Raw genomic sequence first — 20,603 nt, forward strand, 5'->3', positions numbered from 1 at the left:
CAATAACACATATAAACAAATTTAGATGAACTAAGACAAACATATAAATGTTCATAATGTGAAATGCAGGCACCCAATTACATGCATTAGCATTATGATTGACCATCACTGTTGTCTATAGTAATGCTGAATTTAAGACTGTTCATCTGAAGCTGTGCAATAAATGTTATGACAATACATCTGACTCAAAAACCATTGCTAGGAAAGGGTTTTAACATGGAAGATTTGAACTCATAAACACGTGAGTCACATTTGTAAAGTTTGACAGGAAATTAAACAATACCTTGCTTCTGTGTATTCTCCAGCTGATCAGCCAATTCATTCTGCTTTATTTTCCTCAGGATGTCCACTGTGATCTTCACAGCTCTTTCTGGTCCAAAACATGACACCATCATATCCACTGTCTTCAACCTGTCTGCATTCTCCATTTCAGCTTTTGAAATATCTCTATGGTCATTCTCTAAGTGCCACTGAAAGTTCTTTAGTTCAGCTTCTACCAGTCCATCCAGTGAGTTCTTGAGCAGCTGTTTAACATTCGCCATTGTGCTTCACCCATTTACAGCTACAGGACAAGAGCAACAACATCTGCATTAGTTTCACTATTAACATATGGACCTAAGCATTTATTTATTATTTAAATAATGAAATTAACCTCCGAGTAGAAACACAAAATATCAAAAAGCTGCATTTTGAAAATTGATTGTCACTATTTTTTAGTTTATTAATAATGTAGATGTTTCTTGTTCATCTACATAACTTGTGTCTTGAGCAGAAGCTCTGTAACTTTTCTTCCTGTATCATCATACAGGAGTGTTTATTTAGATGTTCAACTGGTTAAACACAACCATTTTAGAAAATGAAGAAAACCCGTTTTAGAAAAGACTTCAGATGACATGTAAGACCGGTGTAGAATCACACACATTTGTCCACTGTTAAAAGACCCTGGCATACTGCATTCTAACCTAAAAATGCCCATCACTGGGATCTAGTTTAGGTCTTATAATTCATATGGGGTACAAAATAAGGGCCTATTGTGGACCCTTAAAGGTACAGTTCTATTTAACGTACCTTATTTTTTTAATTGTTTAAATTATTACAAAAAAGTGAAAACTGAAAAAACTATTGACTAATAAAATATAAAAGCTCATCAGATGTACTTGTACATGCTCAGAATCCTTTGAATTAAAATCTTTTTTTTCTATTGTGACACACATGGCCACAAGGACAGCAAGGCCTGCTGGCAATGGGGCTGCCAGAGCTGCCAGATCCACCAAATCCTTCATCACTGCCAGAGCAGCCAGATGCTTCATCACTGCCATAACTGCCAGAGTTGTCAGATCTTCCAGAGTTGCCAGATCCCCTTCCTGAGTCCCCAGAGAGGGTGCAAGATCCTCCAGAATTACCTTAATGGCAGGCACCAGATCCTCTTGAATCCCCCGCATGGCAGGCATCATATTCTCTTGAATTCTCTGAATGACGGGCACCAGATCCTCATGAATCATACAAATGGCCAGAGCCGCCACCTGAGTCCCACGAATGGCCAGAGAAGCCATCTGACTTCCATGAATGGCTACCAGAGCCGTGTGACTTTCCAGAGCTGTCTGACTTCTCAGTGTCTCCTGAATCTAAGCCTCCTGATCCACTGGGGTTATCTGAACTGCAAGTGCCTCCTGAACCTGAGCCTCCTGACCCACTGGGGTATTTCTGTATTTCTATTTTCATTTTCCAAGACATATGTACAATGTTTGGTGCAGATTGAAAATGAAATCCCATCGTTTGCATTTCTCATTTCAAACACGGTTTTAATATGTAAATTGTATCCACATTTTAATGCCTTATAAATTGAAAATTTAAATTGAAAATGCAATACACAATCTGAATTTGATGTGTATAAAGTACAAGCAAAAACGATTATTTATAGTAGTAGTAAAACGATAATTTAAATGTTATTTTTCCTAAATGCATTTACACTCACGTCTAGGAAATTCAGGATTACATTTTCAACATAACACCATGGGATGTTTGTAGCAAAATTAATTTTGAAATGTAATACACAAAACAATTATGCAATATGTAATGTACGAGGCTAAATTATTATATGCTTTTGTTTATATGACAAAACATGTCTTTTTGACTCAAGAAGGTCCCCAGGTAGGAGGTGACGTTCTCGCAACGTTCCCTGAAAGTTCCCTAAAGGTAATGAAAGTCCCGAACCTTTACAGAACATTAGGGAGGTTCTTAAAACGTTCTATTTTAGTCATAAAATAACGTTCCTAGTATGACTTTAGGAGAACGTTCCGTTTTGGTCATTCTATGGTCACATAATAACGTTACAAAGAGAACCTTTCTAACATTAACAGAACGTTTCCACATGGTCCTCATTTAGTCATATTATAACGTTCCCAGTATGACTTGAGGAGGACGTTCTGTTTTGGTCATTCTATGGTCACATAATGTTACAAAGAGAACCTTTCTAACATTAACAGAACGTTTCCACATGGTCCTCATTTAGTCATATTATAACGTTCCCAGTATGACTTGAGGAGGACGTTCTGTTTTGGTCATTCTATGGTCACATAATGTTACAAAGAGAACCTTTCTAACATTAACAGAACATTTCCACATGGTCCTCATTTAGTCAAACAATAACGTTTTGAATAGGACTTTAGAAGGACGTTCTGTTTTGGTCAATCTATGGTCACATAATGACATTACAAAGAGAAACTTTCTAACATTAGCAGAGCGTTTCCACATGGTCCTCCTTTAGTCATATAATAACGTTTCCAATATGACTTAAGGAGGACGTTCTGTTTTGGTCATTCTATGGTCACATAATAACGTTACCAAGAGCACTCCCACAGCACTAATTCTAATAGCTAGTGCTGGAGGTCTCAAAATTCAAAAGCAAACGCGTAAAACGTGTCTTCTATGTTCATGGTGCTCAAGAATGAGCATTATAACTGTAGTGTAGCGTGTAACTGCTTCATTCTGGAGAGTTTGATAAAAACAAAAAAACATACTCGTTTCTGGGAGTCGATTCCTGTCTTCGAGTCAATTCCAGCACTAGGTCCATTGAGGAATCGAGGAATCGACTCTTTTGAAGTCGGTTCCCTAAATTCCTAAACAACGGCACCCATTCTGCCTGTCAACAAAGCTGCTTATGCGGCTGCTTTTGCCAATTTCTGGTAAGGTTATTCCTTAAAAGCACTCGGATATTACATACAACTGTTCCTGACTGTTACAACTATTTCTTTTCTTACTGTTAATTGACATTTGTGTTGGATATTTATTTTATTTTAATGGTTACATAGTAAAATCCTCAGAGTAAAATTTACTTAGTTCAGAGAATATTTGATCCCTCTCTAAATTGAGCAAAATTTACTCAGCAGCAGAGTTAAAGTTAATGAGACAATCATGGGGTTAATTAAGTGATGATTGAGCACTGATGATGAACACCTGCTGTTTGCTCATTGCTTACCTGATTGACTTTATTTCTGTCAGATGTTCACAAAAGTCCATATGAGATTTATTGAGAATTAACTGTCTTAGTTTTTTACATTTTACAAAAAAAAAAAAACGTTTTTTTTCCCCCCCCTGATGTCACCATTGTGGAGAAAAGTGGTTGATTTACTTGGACTCGATTTCTAATGTTAAATTTTTCTACGTTTGATAGGACAAGTATAATGAGAGCAAATATGATCAAGATGACTGATCCTGTATTGATTCTTACTCTTGACATGAGTAACTGTATAAGAGATTATGTTTAAATGATGGTTTATCACATAAGAAGCTAAATTCAGTGTTTATCAGGAGAATGGACCTCAGCTGTGGTTTTATATTTATTGAAACACATTGAGCATCTGAATCACTTCAGAGACACAGACATCAGTAATCAGCGTATCTATCTCAACAGTGGTTAGACTTTTCGTATTTTTGGCTGCAGTGCATGGTAAGAGAATCATACACTGTTAAAAATTGTCCCGTTAAAAAACAGTAAAATACTGGCAGCTGCAGTTGCCAGCAATGTACTGTTATTTTACAGTATGTTGCTGTAAAAATACATGGACTACATTGATTTACACAATACTCAAGTGAACTCATTTTGCTCACTGAAAGCAACTGCCTCAACTTGGTCAACTGCTGAATGAGTTTATGAAGTAATGTGCTATATATGCTTAGAAGCATACTTATAATGATAACTTATTTTAGTTAATTAAAAAAGTTCGGTTTAACTCTAATGTCTTATTTTTCACAACAGCACACATACATGTAAATCTGGAATTACCAGAGAGATTCTGACTGCATCAGCAACTAAACAGCCGCTATCTTTAAATAGAGAAACATGCAGAATAACATCAGCAGTTCATTGTTCATCTTTAACTCATACACTGGCTCTACTCTCCTCCACAACGGTGACACACAGAAGAAATTAGCTTCAGGTTTTACAGTAAAATACAGTTTTTTCCTTGATTTACGGTAATCTACTGGCAGCTGTGGTTGCCAGCAATATACTGTTTTTTTACAGTCTACTTCCGTTGTGTAAATTAACAGTATATTACTGTTAAAATACATTTTTACACTGTGTTTTTACCTCTCACACCTTTAACCCTTTAAACCCCAGAGCAAATACTTCAGTTTTAATTGAAGTGTCCACACTACTGAGTGTTCAAGAAACATGTAGCAAAGCTGAATTAAATTCATTAATTAACTGACTAATTAAATGATAATTGACGATTAACAATGAACAAATGAAGAAATACTGAAGGGAAAAAACAAGAACAGAACATGCAAAACTTTAGTCACAGCTTTATAATGAAATAACCTGAAGAACAACAAATGATTAAATCATTTAAATGATCAGCGGATGATTAAACAACTCTACAAACATCATCACCAGCTACACTTATTCCTTAATACATGTATTTTTGTATAACATTTACTAAAGTTCTTCTTGAGAAAAAGTTAAAGTTTTACGTCACCATCATGGAAAACAGAGTTTGCTTTAGTTGGGCTCTTAGCCCTGTCATTTTTAACAATTATATATCTTGGCTGCTGCAATTGTTAAGAACTTTGTTTAAAAAGCTCCTTTGTTGAGGCAAGCCAGCCAAAAACCTAAATAAGATCTGGTGATGTTCATGTTGCTATTAAATGGCAGAGTCAGTTCTCATTTAGTGTAATAAAATTTACTGCTCCTATTCAATGTTAAATCTATTGTTTTACATTATATGTATATATATATATATATGGCAATGATTTCTGGAAGTTTTTAAGAATATCTTGGACAATAACACTGCTCTATGGTGTAAATCGCACTCAAAGAGACATCAATAATCAGCATATGAACCTCAATAATGGTGACAACTAACAAAATTAACAGTTTAACTCACAAACAGGCAACTGAAAGTCTAAACATAAACAAAAGCAGAATCAAACACAAATAAAGAAAAGTGTGAGACCTTTATACTACATTTATTTATACCGCAATGCATGCTGGGATATTTGTACCGTGCCACTCCCAGCATGCATTGCAGCATGAAACATTTGAGATGTTACCATTGTTGAGATACAAGGTCAGATTCATGAGGTCTGAGTGTGTATTTGTCATAACTGAACTGTTTTTGTATGTTATTTCTTAACTGTTAAGTAATTACGGAGGTATCTTTTCGGTTTCCACTTCTCATTAATTAAATTAATACCTGCAACTAAGCATAACATCTATTGCATACAGCCCTTCTTCTAGATTTATACCAAAACATTTATCAGAACTAATTTCAGACAATTAGATTTCTCTATTTATTGACTTTCCAACTTTATTGCTATAGTACAAACGTTTTGTAAACTCTGTATTACAGCAGTTGGAAAGTCTTCTTAAATGGAGCCAAGGGTGAATAGCCCAACTAAATCAGCCCCTCACTCCATTACGGTGACACAAAAAACACCTTAATTTCTGTTGGATCTCAATGAGAATAGTATGGAAGTCAAATCAGTCAGTAATAAGTGTGTCTGCTGTTGTTTGTGGAGTTGTTTAATGATCCTCTGCTGAGATTGAAGCTGTTTTATTTTATTTGATTTTATTTAATGTTGTAACTCAAGTCACTGTTTGTATTTCTTGTTTATTTTCTTCAGTAATTGTGATTATTAACAGCAGGTGTTCATCAGTGTCTGAATTCACTCATTAGTGTTCATTAAAACTGTCAGGTGAACTATATTAGTTAACTAGTGTATGAAATAGTGAACAAGGACACAAAGTGTGATTTCAAACACAGACTTCAAAACATCGAATCTGAACTCTGTTAGCTCACAGTTTTCTGCAGTTGGTTACTTTCTCGAAAACAAAAATGTTACCCAGAAAGCACTGTTTTTAACAGAATATTACTGTTTTAGTGAAAAAACATTATTTTGCCGTAGAATCTGACCGTTTTTTAACAGCAATTTTTTACAGTGTACACTGTAAAAAATTGCTGTTAAAAAACGGTCAGATTCTACGGTAAAATAATGTTTTTTCACTAAAACAGTAATATTCTGTTAAAAACAGTGTTTTCTGGGTAACATTTTTGTTTTCGAGAAAGTAACCAACTGCAGAAAACTGTGAGCTAACAGAGTTCAGATTCGATGTTTTGAAGTCTGTGTTTGAAATCACCCTTTGTGTCCTTGTTCGCTATTTCATACACTAGTTAACTAATATAGTTCACCTGACAGTTTTAATGAACACTAATGAGTGAATTCAGACACTGATGAACACCTGCTGTTAATAATCACAATTACTGAAGAAAAGAAACAAGAAACACAAACAGTGACTTGAGTTACAACATTAAATAAAATCAAATAAAATAAAACAGCTTCAGTCTCAGCAGAGGATCATTAAACAACTCCACAAACAACAGCAGACACACACTTATTACTGACTGATTTGACTTCCATACTATTCTCATTGAGATCCAACAGAAATTAAGGTGTTTTTTGTGTCACCGTAATGGAGTGAGGGGCTGGTTTAGTTGGGCTCTTCACTCTTGAACTTATTAATTCAGACTCTCCAATTACTATAATAAAGAGTTAACAAAGTGCTTGTATTGTAGCAATTAAGTTGGAAAGTCAATATATAGAGAAATCTCTTTGTCTGACATTAGTTCTGATAAATGTTTTGTTATAATTCTGGAAGAAGAGCCTCCTGCAATAGATTTTATGCTTAGTTGCAGGTATTAATTTAATTAATGAGAAGTGGAAACAGAAAAGATACCTCCGTAATTACTTAACAGTTAAGAAATAACATACAAAAACAGTTCAGTTATGACAAATACACACTCAGACCTCATGAATCTGACCTTGTATCTCAACAATGGTAACATCTCAAATGTTTCATGCTGCAATGCATGCTGGGAGTGGCACGGTACAAATATCCCAGCATGCATTGCGGTATAAATAAATGTAGTATAAAGGTCTCACACTTTTCTTTATTTGTGTTTGATTCTGCTTTTGTTTATGTTTAGACTTTCAGTTGCCTGTTTGTGAGTTAAACTGTTAATTTTGTTAGTTGTCACCATTATTGAGGTTCATATGCTGATTATTGATGTCTCTTTGAGTGCGATTTACACCATAGAGCAGTGTTATTGTCCAAGATATTCTTAAAAACTTCCAGAAATCATTGCCACATATAGACATATAATGTAAAACAATAGATTTAACATTGAATAGGAGCAGTAAATTTTATTATACTAAATGAGAACAGACTCTGCCATTTAATAGCAACATGAACATCACCAGATCTTATTTAAGTTTTTGGCTGGCTTGCCACAACAAAGGAGCTTCTTAAACAAAGTTCTTAACAATTGCAGCAGCCAAGATATATACATGTTAAAATGACAGGGCTAAGAGCCCAACTAAAGCAAACTCTGTTCTCCATGATGGTGACGTAAAACTTTAACTTTTTCTCAAGAAGAACTTTAGTAGATGTTATACAAAAATACATGTATTAAGTAATAAGTGTAGCTGGTGATGATGTTTGTAGAGTTGTTTAATCATCCGCTGATCATTTAAATGATTTAATCATTTGTTGTTCTTCAGGTTATTTCATTATAAAGCTGTGACTAAAGTTTTGTATGTTCTGTTCTTGTTTTTTTCCCTTCAGTATTTCTTCATTTGTTCATTGTTAATCCTCAATTATCATTTAATTAGTCAGTTAATTAATGAATTTACTTCAGCTTTGCTCCATGTTTCTTGAACACTCAGTAGTGTGGACACTTCAATAAAAACTGAAGTATATGCTCTGGGGTTTAAAGGGTTAAAGGTGTAAGAGGTAAAAACACAGTGTAAAAATGTATTTTAACAGTAATATACTGTTAATTTACACTACGGAAATAGACTGTAAAAAAACAGTAGATTGCTGGCAACCACAGCTGCCAGTAGATTACTGTTAAATCAAGGAAAAAACAGTATTTTACTGTAAGACCTGAAGCTAATTTCTTCTGTCTGTCACCGTTGTGGAGGAGAGTAGAGCCAGTGTATGAGTTAAAGATGAACAATGAGCTGCTGGTGTTGTTCTGTATGTTTCTCTATTTAAAGACAGCGGCGGTTTAGTTGCTGATGCAGTCAGAATCTCTTTGGTGATTCCAGATTTACATGTGTGTGTGCTGTTGTGAAAAATAAGACATTAGAGTTAAACCGAACTTTTCTAATTAACTAAAATAAGTTATCATTATAAGTATGCTTCTAAGCATATATAGCACATTACTTCATAAACTCATTCAGCAGTTGACCAAGTTGAGGCAGTTGCTTTCAGTGAGCAAAATGAGTTCACTTGAGTATTGTGTAAATCAATGTAGTCCATGTATTTTTACAGCAACATACTGTAAAATAACAGTACATTGCTGGCAACTGCAGCTGCCAGTATTTTACTGTTTTTTAACGGGACAATTTTTAACACTGTGTACAACATTCATCCATAGTTCCCAGCATGCACTGTAGGGAAAAAAAAAAACTCATCATAGTTGAGAAGCATACTCTTTATGTCTGTGTGTTTTAAGTGTTTCAGATGTTCAATGTGATTTATGGTTTCTTAATACAGTGCTTCTTTTGTGATAAAACATTATTTAAACTTAATAGGTCAAAACCAATTTTACTGATTTGACCAGTGACTAAACCACCACAGAGTCAATTATCCAGAGCTCAATTGCTCTCTTTATACAATGTTTGCCAGAATACACTATTTAGCAAGCAAAGAGAAACTAACATTAACAAACGAGTCAGAGTCCAAGTGAAGCAGCTACTGTTCTCCTCAATAGTGACAGCTTAAACACAAAAAGTGTTTTTGTTTATTTTTTTATTGCTGTTGTAAAAAATTACTTAATTATTAATATTATCTATATGTAAATTTTGTAGTGTAGCACAAATAAAGCCAAACAGGTTGTTAATAAGTAAAGCTGCTGTTTGTGGAGTTGCTTAACGATGCTCTGCTGAGATTTTGAAAGATTTTATGTGTTTTATTTAGTTTATTTTATATACGGCTGTGACTGAAGGTAGATGTAGTTTTGTGTTTCTCTTCTCTGTTTCTGCTTATTAACAGCAGGTGTTCATCATCAGTGCTCAATCATCACTTAATTAACCCCATCATTGGCTCATTAACTTTAACTGCTGTACTGCTGAACTGAGTAAATTTAACTCTGATGATTTTACTGTGTGGAGTCTGGAAAAAGTTTTTTTTTTAAAAAGTTTTGTTTATAAAAGTTTTAGCTTTTAATGAGAATATTTTTTGTCAACGTTTAATAGGAGGTAGTGTAGTATATAGCCTAAAATATCCACTGTACTGTCAAAGACGAATTAAAACCCCTTGTGAAAAAACAACTCAGTTTTCTGACCACACTTCTATATTATTGCTTATTTATTCACTTGCTGGAAATTATAATTGAATTTAGAAGTAGTTTGGAAACAAATTTTTGCGCTTCGCAAACAAAAATAACTATGTAGGCTTATGGATGTCTTCAGTGAAGTGTGTAACACCGTTTTCTTATCAAAAGATATTTGAGTGGCAGTTCTTCAATAATAGATAAGTGGAATGTAGATATGGAGATTTATACATTTTTTTAAATTCAAAATATATTAATTTTGAATTATTTTATAAGACTCAAGCACCACTGTGTACACCTGAAAGTAAAAAAAATTAAATACAAAGTAAGTGAACTTATTTGTAAATATTGTTATTTATGCTTTGTTTCAGGCAGCAGAAAGACAACTGGACGATAGAGAACGTGACTAAGAGACGCACACAAACACACACGGACACAGCATATTAAAAATGAAATTGTTTGACAAATGCTTTATGTGTTCTGCCAATAAAGCCAATTTTAGTAACATTTTATTGATTGAGCTTTCTGTCTTTAACATTCAAGACAACAAAATAACATTCTGTGAAGGTCCGCAAAATAACTCTCTTAAATTGCTCTCTACAAAGTGTCTGAGCCTTGCAATGGCAGCTGTATGAGACAGGTTCATCTAGCAGGTATATAAGGTTTCCATACCATACAGTACATTTGACCAGCTAAACATTAAAGCACAATTTGCAGCGGTCGCCTGTTTTCCCAATGTAATCTGAGCTATCTACCGCACACACATTGCTATAAAGACACTATCTGAAGATGAATTTGCATACGTGAATCAGAAACATTTCCATTCAATAAATGTGCAAATAAAATATGATGCACAAACTTATTAATGATTCCTACTTGTCTTTCTCGTGATAAATAGTTGGCAAAATCTGATATGTAGCGGGGAAAAAAGAAGAAATAGTTCATCAGACGCTGGATTCGAACCGAGTTCATGCTCGAACGTGTCAAAACATGTTGACATGCATCTTAAGAACGCGCCACTGAGACTGTTATGGGTGCTGCAACATTTTACAGCTATAAATCACACTATTTCTTTTCTAATTCACTCAGTGCGATGTTCAGACCCAACTGTGTTAACCGCATCAGCTAAACTCTCCCACTCAATCTTTTTCTTTTGTTGTTAATTCCGGAGAACAAACTTGCAAATAACACCGCTTTTCTCCGGTCTACCTCCGAAAGCAGCACCTACAATTCACATTCTGTTCAAAGTTTCTCTTTTTGCTTGCTTTTGCCATTGCTTTTTAGTTGGGTTTTGCCTAAGTAGAGTCATTTGCATATTCATACGGGGGAGGAGGCAGGGAGGGGTTTTGTGCTCGTGCATGTTGCGCTCAGTTTCACGTTCATTCAGATGTATAAAAGAATATGCGTGAGATTCGGCGTACGCAGTGTTTCATACATCTGAAATTTTTTCTGCGTACGCACATTTACAGCTTAGTGCGTACGCAATGTTTTAGTATGATTTCAACGCAAGTCTTCGTACATGAGGCCCCTGATCTTTTTATTTCTTTATTTCTTTTTTTTTTTGTTTAACGTCATCGCAGTCTAGAAGTGCTTTTGTTCCCACTAAATTTCTCCTTAGCCTGTCTAATTTAGACTTTTTAAAGCAAATATTTAGTTTTTGGCTCCTCCATGTTTCAGCATATATTTAAATCTACAGACCCCTGCAGTGCAGAATTCAGAGAATACAAAACAAAAGATGCTAAATAGAGTTTTCAAATGTCAGCGATCGGTTGTCCAGTAATTGTAGTTTATTCACTTTTAGTTGATCTAGATTCATGCAGCTTCATTTTTTTATTTATTTTTAGATAAAGATATTGAAAGTTAAAAGCTAATGAAAGTATGTTAATTATTATAATTGAAAAAATATTGTTTGGTTTTCATTGTTTTAATGGAAACTAGATATAATCAGGGCTTGACATTAACACCCGCCTACCCGCCAATTGCAGGTAGATTTCAGCTGTGGCAGGTTAGACAGACACCCGCACTAGCCACTTTAGCTGGTTAAAAGTCATTTTCAAATTTTCAGTTTTTCAGGTGGATGCAGCACACTGGTGCTGGATTAGATTCCCCCCAATGTGTAAAGTGTTTGAAGTGTCCAGAAGAGCGCTATACAAATGAAGAATTATTATTATTATTATGATCACGCACATGGTGAGACACAGGTGATCCTCTCTCATTGACTTAATCACACAGCTGATGTAAAATGCAGCTCCCATGCCATTTCCTCACGCGAAGCAACAGTGCCTTGAAACGCAACTGGTGTGATCAGTTCTCTTTGAAATAGACTGGAAAAAAAGAGATGCTCATTTACCAACAGTCCTGCTGCTTTTAAGCCAGGGCTCGAGATTTTTTTTTTAAGCAGCAGCGGTTGCTGCTTTTGCTTTACCCATTCTTTGAACAGATATTTGCTCATGTATACACACAAAAAAAGAGAAACGAACAAGGAGGCATGTAAAAATAATTTAAATCAAGCAATTTTAGCATGCCAATGTCAAATTTATGCATATAAAATATATTTTTCCAACAATGAAATTGTGGCCAGTAGAAAATGGCGAGTGGCTAGTAACGGTGGAAAACTACTAGCCACAGTGGCTGGTGATCAAAAAAAGTTAATGTCAAGCCCTGGATATAATTTAGGCAATTAAACTTGCAATTATGCAGCAAATACATCGCCAGCTATGTGGTACTTTCTGTTTAAATGAACAGTTTCATTGTATTTATATGAATATCCAGTGCTTGGAAAACTGAGACTGAGGTAATAATAAAGAAGAGAAGGCTAGAAGTTGGATCCCTATCATTCATCATCACAAAGCACCCATCAGTCAATAAAATTGAACACAATGATCCATTGATTTTATATCTATAGGCAGTGTTTGGACAACGGAGACTGAAAAATGAATTGAGAAGCAGGGGAAGTTGAGGCCCATCTTGCATCATCGCAGTGCACCCACCAGTCAACAAAATCAAGCAAATACAAGTATGTAAACATGCAAACAGATGTGTGTGTCACAGGACTTCATGTCTGAATAACAGTGACCTTACTTGTTAATTACTTTTTAGTACATGCTTGACTTTTAATTAAGGTATCAATTACTACATTGATTTATACTTAATTTAACCATCATGAACTCATAACATGTTAATGTATAATTATATCATGATTTGGAGGGCCGCATTATCCTTAACCCATTCCTAACTTATTGTAAAGTGTTACCATCATCTCTTTGTATATGATTAAAATATAATCATACATACAGATTTACATAAATCATACACATTTATTGTCAAGAAATTAATGATAAAAAGGTATACTGCATTGTAAATGATGGATTCTGTCTGATTAAAATGGCAACCAAAGACTCAGCATTTTCACTTCTGTTTCTAAAGGAGCGGCACATCATGAGTTCAGTGAAAAACATCTATCACAAACACCCTAAACAGAGCAGATGAGAGTAAAAACAGCTGCAGCAATATCAGAGCACCTGTGGGAGTTTACATGAGTGACTTTACCTGAAGCAGTAGAAACACTGGACACAGAGAAAATAGCAAAGACACCACACTTCTCCTCTTCTCCTTTACGGCGAGTTACAGACTACAGTAAAGCTGCATACTGCGGGTGCCTCTCATTTCCTCTTCCCACTTCCTCTCCTCTCCTTGAAGCCATTTCTAGAAGTTCTGTATATAAAAGAAAATACTTTTAATTGATAAAAAAAACTCTTTTCTGAATATAATGTGTAGTTTGCACAAAACTGAACAATCTGTCAGCATTTTCTCACCTCACCTGTTTGAGTTTTTTTTTTCAGTTGCACTTTATTTTAATCTCATTAACTACTATCTACATACATTCACATTAATCATTAGGTACAATGCACTCATTATTTATATACATGTACACTGTAAAAATTGCTGTTAAAAACGGTCAGATTCTACGGTAAAATAATGTTTTTTCACTAAAACAGTAATATTCTGTTAAAAACAGTGCATTCTGGGTAACATTTTGGTTTTCGAGAAAGTAACCAGCTGCAGAAAACTGTGAGCTAACAGAGTTCAGATTCGATGTTTTGAAGTCTGTGTTTGAAATCACATTTTGTGCCCTTGTTTACTATTTCATACACTAGTTCACTAATATAGTTCACCTGCCAGAGTTAATGAACACTAATGAGTGAATTCAGACACTGATGAACACCTGCTGTTAATAATCACAATTTCTGAAGAAAAGAAACAAGAAACACAAACAGTGACTTGAGTTACAACATTAAATACAATCAAATAAAATAAATCAGCTTCAGTCTCAGCAGAGGATCATAAAACAACTCCACAAACAACAGCAGACACACTTATTACTGACTGCTTGGACTTCCATACTATTCTCATTGAGATCCAACAGAAATTAAGGTGTTTTTTGTGTCACCGTAATGGAGTGAGGGGTTGGTTTAGTTGGGCTCTTCACCCTTGAACTCATTTAATAAGACTTTCCAACTGCTGTAATACAGAGTTTACAAAACACTTTTATTATAGCAATAAAGAAGAAAGTCAATAAATAAATTAATTTGTCTGAAATTTATTCTGCTAAAAGTTTTGGTATAGGTCTGGATGAAGGGCCTCATGTAATAGCTTCTATGCTTAGTTGCAGATTTTTATTTAATTAATAAGTGGAAACAAAAGATACCTATGTAAATACTTTACAGTTAAGTATTAACCTACAAAAACAGTTCAGTTATGACAAATACACACTCAGACCTCATGAATCAGACCTTGTATTTCAACAATGGTAACAGTTCAAATGTTTCATACTGCAATGCTGGGTGTGGCACAGTACAAATATCCCAGCATGCATTGTGGCATGAATAAACGTTGTATAACGGTCTCACAGTTTTCTTTATTTGTGTTTGATTCTGCTGTTGTTTATGTTTAGACTATTAGTTGCCTGTTTGTGAGTTAAACTGTTAATTGTGTTGAGGTTTATACACTGATTATTGATGTCTCTTTCTTTCAGAAATCATTGCCACATGTAATGTGAAACAACAGATTAAACATTGAATAGGAGCAGTAAATTATATTCTATTAAATTAAAACAGATTCTGCCATTTAATAGTAATGTGAACATCACCAGATCTTATTTAGGTTTTTGGCTGGCTTGCCACATCAAAATAGCTTTTTAAACAAAGTTCTTGACAATTGCAACAGCCAAAATATATAAATGATAAATATGTCAGGGCTAAGAGCCCAACTAAAGCAAACTCTGTTCTCCATGATGGTGATTTTTAACTGTGGCTGTTAAAAATTGTCCCGTTAAAAAAACAGTAAAATACTGGCAGCTGCAGTTGCCAGCAATGTACTGTTATTTTACAGTATGTTGCTGTAAAAATACATGGACTACATTGATTTACACAATACTCAAGTGAACTCATTTTGCTCACTGAAAGCAACTGCCTCAACTTGGTCAACTGCTGAATGAGTTTATGATGTAATGTGCTATATATGCTTAGAAGCATACTTATAATGATAACTTATTTTAGTTAATTAGAAAAGTTCGGTTTAACTCTAATGTCTTATTTTTCACAACAGCACACATACATGTAAATCTGGAATCACCAGAGAGATTCTGACTGCATCAGCCACTAAACAGCCGCTGTCTTTAAATAGAGAAACATGCAGAATAACATCAGCAGCTCATTGTTCATCTTTAACTCATACACTGGCTCTACTCTCCTCCACAACGGTGACACACAGAAGAAATTAGCTTCAGGTTTTACATTAAAATACTGTTTTTTCCTTGATTTAACAGTAATCTACTGGCAGCTGTGGTTGCCAGCAATATACTGTTTTTTTACAGTCTACTTCCGTTGTGTAAATTAACAGTATATTACTGTTAAAATACATTTTTACACTGTGTTTTTACCTCTCACACCTTTAACCCTTTAAACCCCAGAGCATATACTTCAGTTTTTATTGAAGTGTCCACACTACTGAGTGTTCAAGAAACATGGAGCAAAGCTGAAGTAAATTCATTAATTAACTGACTAATTAAATGATAATTGAGGATTAACAATGAATAAATGAAGAAATAGTGAAGGGGAAAAAACAAGAACAGAACATACAAAACTTTAGTCACAGCTTTATAATGAAATAACCTGAAGAACAACAAATGATTAAATCATTTAAATGATCAGCGGATGATTAAACAACTCTACAAACATCATCACCAGCTACACTTATTACTTAATACATGTATTTTTGTATAACATCTACTAAAGTTCTTCTTGAGAAAAAGTTAAAGTTTTACGTCACCATCATGGAGAACAGAGTTTGCTTTAGTTGGGCTCTTAGCCCTGTCATTTATATATCTTGGCTGCTGCAATTGTTAAGAACTTTGTTTAAAAAGCTCTTTTGATGTGGCAAGCCAGCCAAAAACCTAAATAAGATCTGGTGATGTTCATGTTGCTATTAAATGGCAGAGTCTGTTCTCATTTAGTATAATAAAATTTACTGCTCCTATTCAATATTAAATCTATTGTTTTACATTATATGTCTATATATGGCAATGATTTCTGGAAGTTTTTAAGAATATCTTGGACAATAAAACTGCTCTATGGCGTATATCGCACTCAAAGAGACATCAATAATCAGCGGATGAACCTCAATAATGGTGACAACTAACAAAATTAACAGTTTAACTCACAAACAGGCAACTGAAAGTCTAAACATAAACAACAGCAGAATCAAACACAAATAAAGAAAACTGTGTGACCATTATACAACATTTGTTTATACCGCAATGCATGCTGGGATATTTGTACCGTGCCACTCCCAGCATGCATTGCAGCATGAAACATTTGAGATGGTACCATTGTTGAGATACAAGGTCAGATTCATGAGGTCTGAGTGTGTATTTGTCATAACTGAACTGTTTTTGTATGTTATTTCTTAACTGTTAAGTAATTACAGAGGTATATTTTCTGTTTCCACTTCTCATTAATTAAATTAATACCTGCAACTAAGCATAAAATCTATTGCATGAGGCCCTTCTTCCAGATTTATAACAAAACATTTTTCAGAACTAATTTCAGACTAATAGATTTCTCTATTTATTGACTTTCCAACTTTATTGCTATAATACAAGTATTTTGATAACTCTTTATTATAGTAATTGGAGAGTCTGAATTAATAAGTTCAAGGGTGAAGAGCCCAACTAAACCAGCCCCTCACTCCATTACGGTGACACAAAAAACACCTTAATTTCTGTTGGATCTCAATGTGAATAGTATGGAAGTCAAATCAGTCAGTAATAAGTGTGTGTCTGCTGTTGTTTGTGGAGTTGTTTAATGATCCTCTGCTGAGACTGAAGCTGTTTTATTTTATTTGATTTTATTTAATATTGTAACTCAAGTCACTGTTTGTGTTTCTTGTTTCTGTTCTTCAGTATTTGTAATTATTAACAGCAGGTGTTCATCAGTGTCTGAATTCACTCATTAGTGTTCATTAACTGTCAGGTGAACTATATTAGTTAACTAGTGTATGAAATAGTGAACAAGGACACAAAGTGTGATTTCAAACACAGACTTCAAAACATCGAATCTGAACTCTGTTAGCTCCCAGTTTTCTTCAGTTGGTTACTTTCTCGAAAACAAAAATGTTACCCAGGAAGCACTGTTTTTAACAGAATATTACTGTTTTAGTGAAAAAACATTATTTTACCGTAGAATCTGACCGTTTTTTAACAGCAATTTTTTTTACAGTGTATGTGTATTTTAGAGATAGTGTATTTCAAGAACCAATAGCAAATAACTTTTGGGTACAAAGATTGAATAGTGTGAAAAAGGAAAATATATGGAAAAACATTAGAGGGAAAATAATAGAAACAAGATTGGAATGTTTTGAATATTTTATAAGACACAAGGCAATTTTTACTGAGTGCATTTTAACAAAGATACAGAGAGAACCAAATGCAACATGTAAGGTTTGTTTTCAAGAAGATGAAGGAATTTTACACCTGTTTTTATACTGTAAAGAATTAGAATGTTTTTTACATGAAATGCCAAAAAATGCTAAAAGATTTATTAAAAGATAGGGATGAAGAACAATTGGAATGGAATACTCTGGTGATGTTCGGATGGAATATGGAAAACAAAAACAAAAAGTTTGTAAATCTTCTTATAATGATGATTAAAAAATGTGTGTGGGAAAGAAGAAATGTAGCAAAACAGGAAAAAGTTGTTTTAAATGTGTGGAATATACTAAAACGAAAAATGGAAAGTTACATAAAAAGTCTGTACTGGTATTTTAAAGGAGAAGATATGTTACCAAGCTTTTATGATGTGTTTAATGATGAAGTGTATAATGTTTTAAATGGTTTAAAGTGGAAAATGCCCAAAGAGGATGTTATTTTATGAAGAATGTTTATTTTAATGTATTTGTTTTGTGAAATTTCTTGAAGTATTTGAATGTTAATGTGATAAGTTTTTGAATAAAGAAAAAAAAAAAAAAAAAAAAAAAAGCAATGCCCGATCTCATCTGAACTCGGAAGTAAAGCAGGGTTGGGCCTGGTTAGTACTTGGATGGGAGACCGCCTGGCAATACCAGGTGCTGTAAGCTTTTCGAAGTCCTTCATTTGTGTTACTACGTCTTTGTTGTTAGTCTAGGGTAAAAGTAATAACATCTAAAAGGTGTGGTACTGTTACAAGATGATGGGTGAAAGTAAAAGACATAAACAACAAAACTGCCAACAAAAGTGATTTAATGTACAAAAAAGTTAAATTAAAATAATGCCCAAATATGTATACAATAAGAAAAAATATTTACAATAATAAAGTAATAAATTAAACAAAGTATCAAACAAAATTAGGTCAACTTAAGAGTAAGGGGACGCTAGTGAAGCCAAATCAAAGAAATTAATATAACAAAACAATTCTAACTCATAAGCAAGCCCCTTACCTCGCTAGAAACATAAAAAGAATTCTATTCTGAACTAAAACAAAACAAATACAATTGGCATTCACTTCTTTACCTGGGGCCTGTTTCAGTAAGGAGTTTCAAACAACTCTGAGTTTAAACTTGAACTGAGTTGATTTACAGAGAGATTAAAAACTTTTTGGTTTCAGAATAGCTGATCTGAGTTAGATCAATCAACTTTGAGTAGACCAACTTAGAGTTGAGCGCGCACACTGTGACTAAAAAAGACATTATCAATGGAGCGCAGATATTACGAGTGACAATGACAACATCTTAAAAAAAAGAGATCACCATTTCTTTCTCCAGCTGAACTTGATCAGCTCATGCAAAGTTATAGCAAATATGTGCGTATATATTTAAAAAGAAGTGATCAAGTGATAGAGGTTGATAACATTTAGAAGGTAAGCAGTACTAAAAATACTTTTTAGAAAGAATAGTAATCCCATTAATCTAGTAACAGTACATGTCAAAGGTTAAGCTAATTATTTATGAAAAAAGAACAAGCCATTGTCGTACGTGACTTTGTTCTGTGTGTGACAAAAATGTAGGCAATATCTATGTTTCCATCCAAATATATTACATAAATTTGTGCAAAACTGGAATAACGCCTAAAAGATGCAAATAAAGCAGCGTTTTCATCCAACAAGTCAAGAGAACACAATCGACACTTCCTGATTAACTTGCGCCAAATATCAACAGTAAAAACAGAATTTACTGCGGTAGAAGAAGCTGCGGCAATAATTTTTTATTTAATAAATGTACTTGCGCCTCAGAAGACAATGCTGACACACAATGAACACGTGGGGGCTTTGAAAGCCATGAGACGCGGATACCTTGACACGCTCCAGACGCTCTGAGGTAATTAATAACATACAATAATACTGAAACAGTTAAGGCATTTTAGAATTACCAAAACAACATTTAAGATGTTCTACAGTGTGCTCAGTCTGCTGGTTTGTCCATGTGCGGTGACGTAAGGCTAATGCCTGTTTCACACCGCAAGCGTCAGCGGCGCGTGAGCAGAGCGTGAGCAGCGCGTATGTCGAGCAGTAGCAGCACGCAGGCGTTTGCCTTTCACACCAGCTGCGTCTGCAGCGCGCAGCTCTTCGGTAGCTGCTGCAGAGATCAAGCTATCTCTGTCTATTCTATCTAGTTACCCATGTCTCTCTATAAACAAATACACTTTTTAAACTTTTCATCTGCACCAAAGCCCCCCCTATGCTGTTTCTTTAACCTGCAAATGTTTATTTTACAAATTTTATAGATGAAATAGTACTGTATGCTTCTCAAGCTAACTTATATGAGAAGTGTCTACAGTCAGAAGACAATCGCCTGTGATATCATGTCATTTGTTTTTTGATTATCAGGTTGCTGTAGACCTAGTTATAATCATATTTATACAATATAGTTATAATGATATTTATACATGATCAAACTAGTGTTACTTTCTCCGCTTCAGTAATGTCCAGCGGCAGAATAACAGCTCGTTAATTCATGCTCGTGCAGATGATGAGACGGACAAAAGTAACCAATGCATGCCATTCTTTTACTTATTTTCGTGTTGTCAGATTCACAGTGCAAACAGCTCCCGGTAGGAATAACTCGAGTGAACATAAAACAAAGCTGATTTAAACTTTCTTCCTCTGCTCAGCTGCACAGAACACAGCGAGCTCACATAATCCAGCATGCGTGTCGAACTACACTACCCACACTACACTTCGCTATGGACTACAAATCCCATAAATATTCTGTTTCCCCTCTCCTACAACACTA

At 34.5% G+C, this 20,603-nt stretch overlaps 1 protein-coding gene across 1 annotated transcript in view; it reads right to left on the reverse strand.

The window, feature by feature from the left end:
• The window catches only part of LOC141381645 (protein NLRC3-like), a 36,713-nt gene that overhangs the window by 13,065 nt on the left and 3,045 nt on the right, over window positions 1-20,603 (reverse strand). Inside the window, exons 2-3 of the mRNA XM_073947404.1 lie at window positions 13,389-13,553; window positions 284-562 (exon numbers count right to left, since the gene is read on the reverse strand). Of these exons, the coding sequence (XP_073803505.1) occupies window positions 284-542 (259 nt within the window). The 5' untranslated portion in view covers window positions 543-562; window positions 13,389-13,553. The remainder of the gene's footprint in view (window positions 1-283; window positions 563-13,388; window positions 13,554-20,603) is intronic.

The sequence above is a fragment of the Danio rerio genome, chromosome 4 (genome assembly GCF_049306965.1).
Source record: "Danio rerio strain Tuebingen ecotype United States chromosome 4, GRCz12tu, whole genome shotgun sequence".
Classification (NCBI taxonomy): domain Eukaryota; kingdom Metazoa; phylum Chordata; class Actinopteri; order Cypriniformes; family Danionidae; genus Danio; species Danio rerio.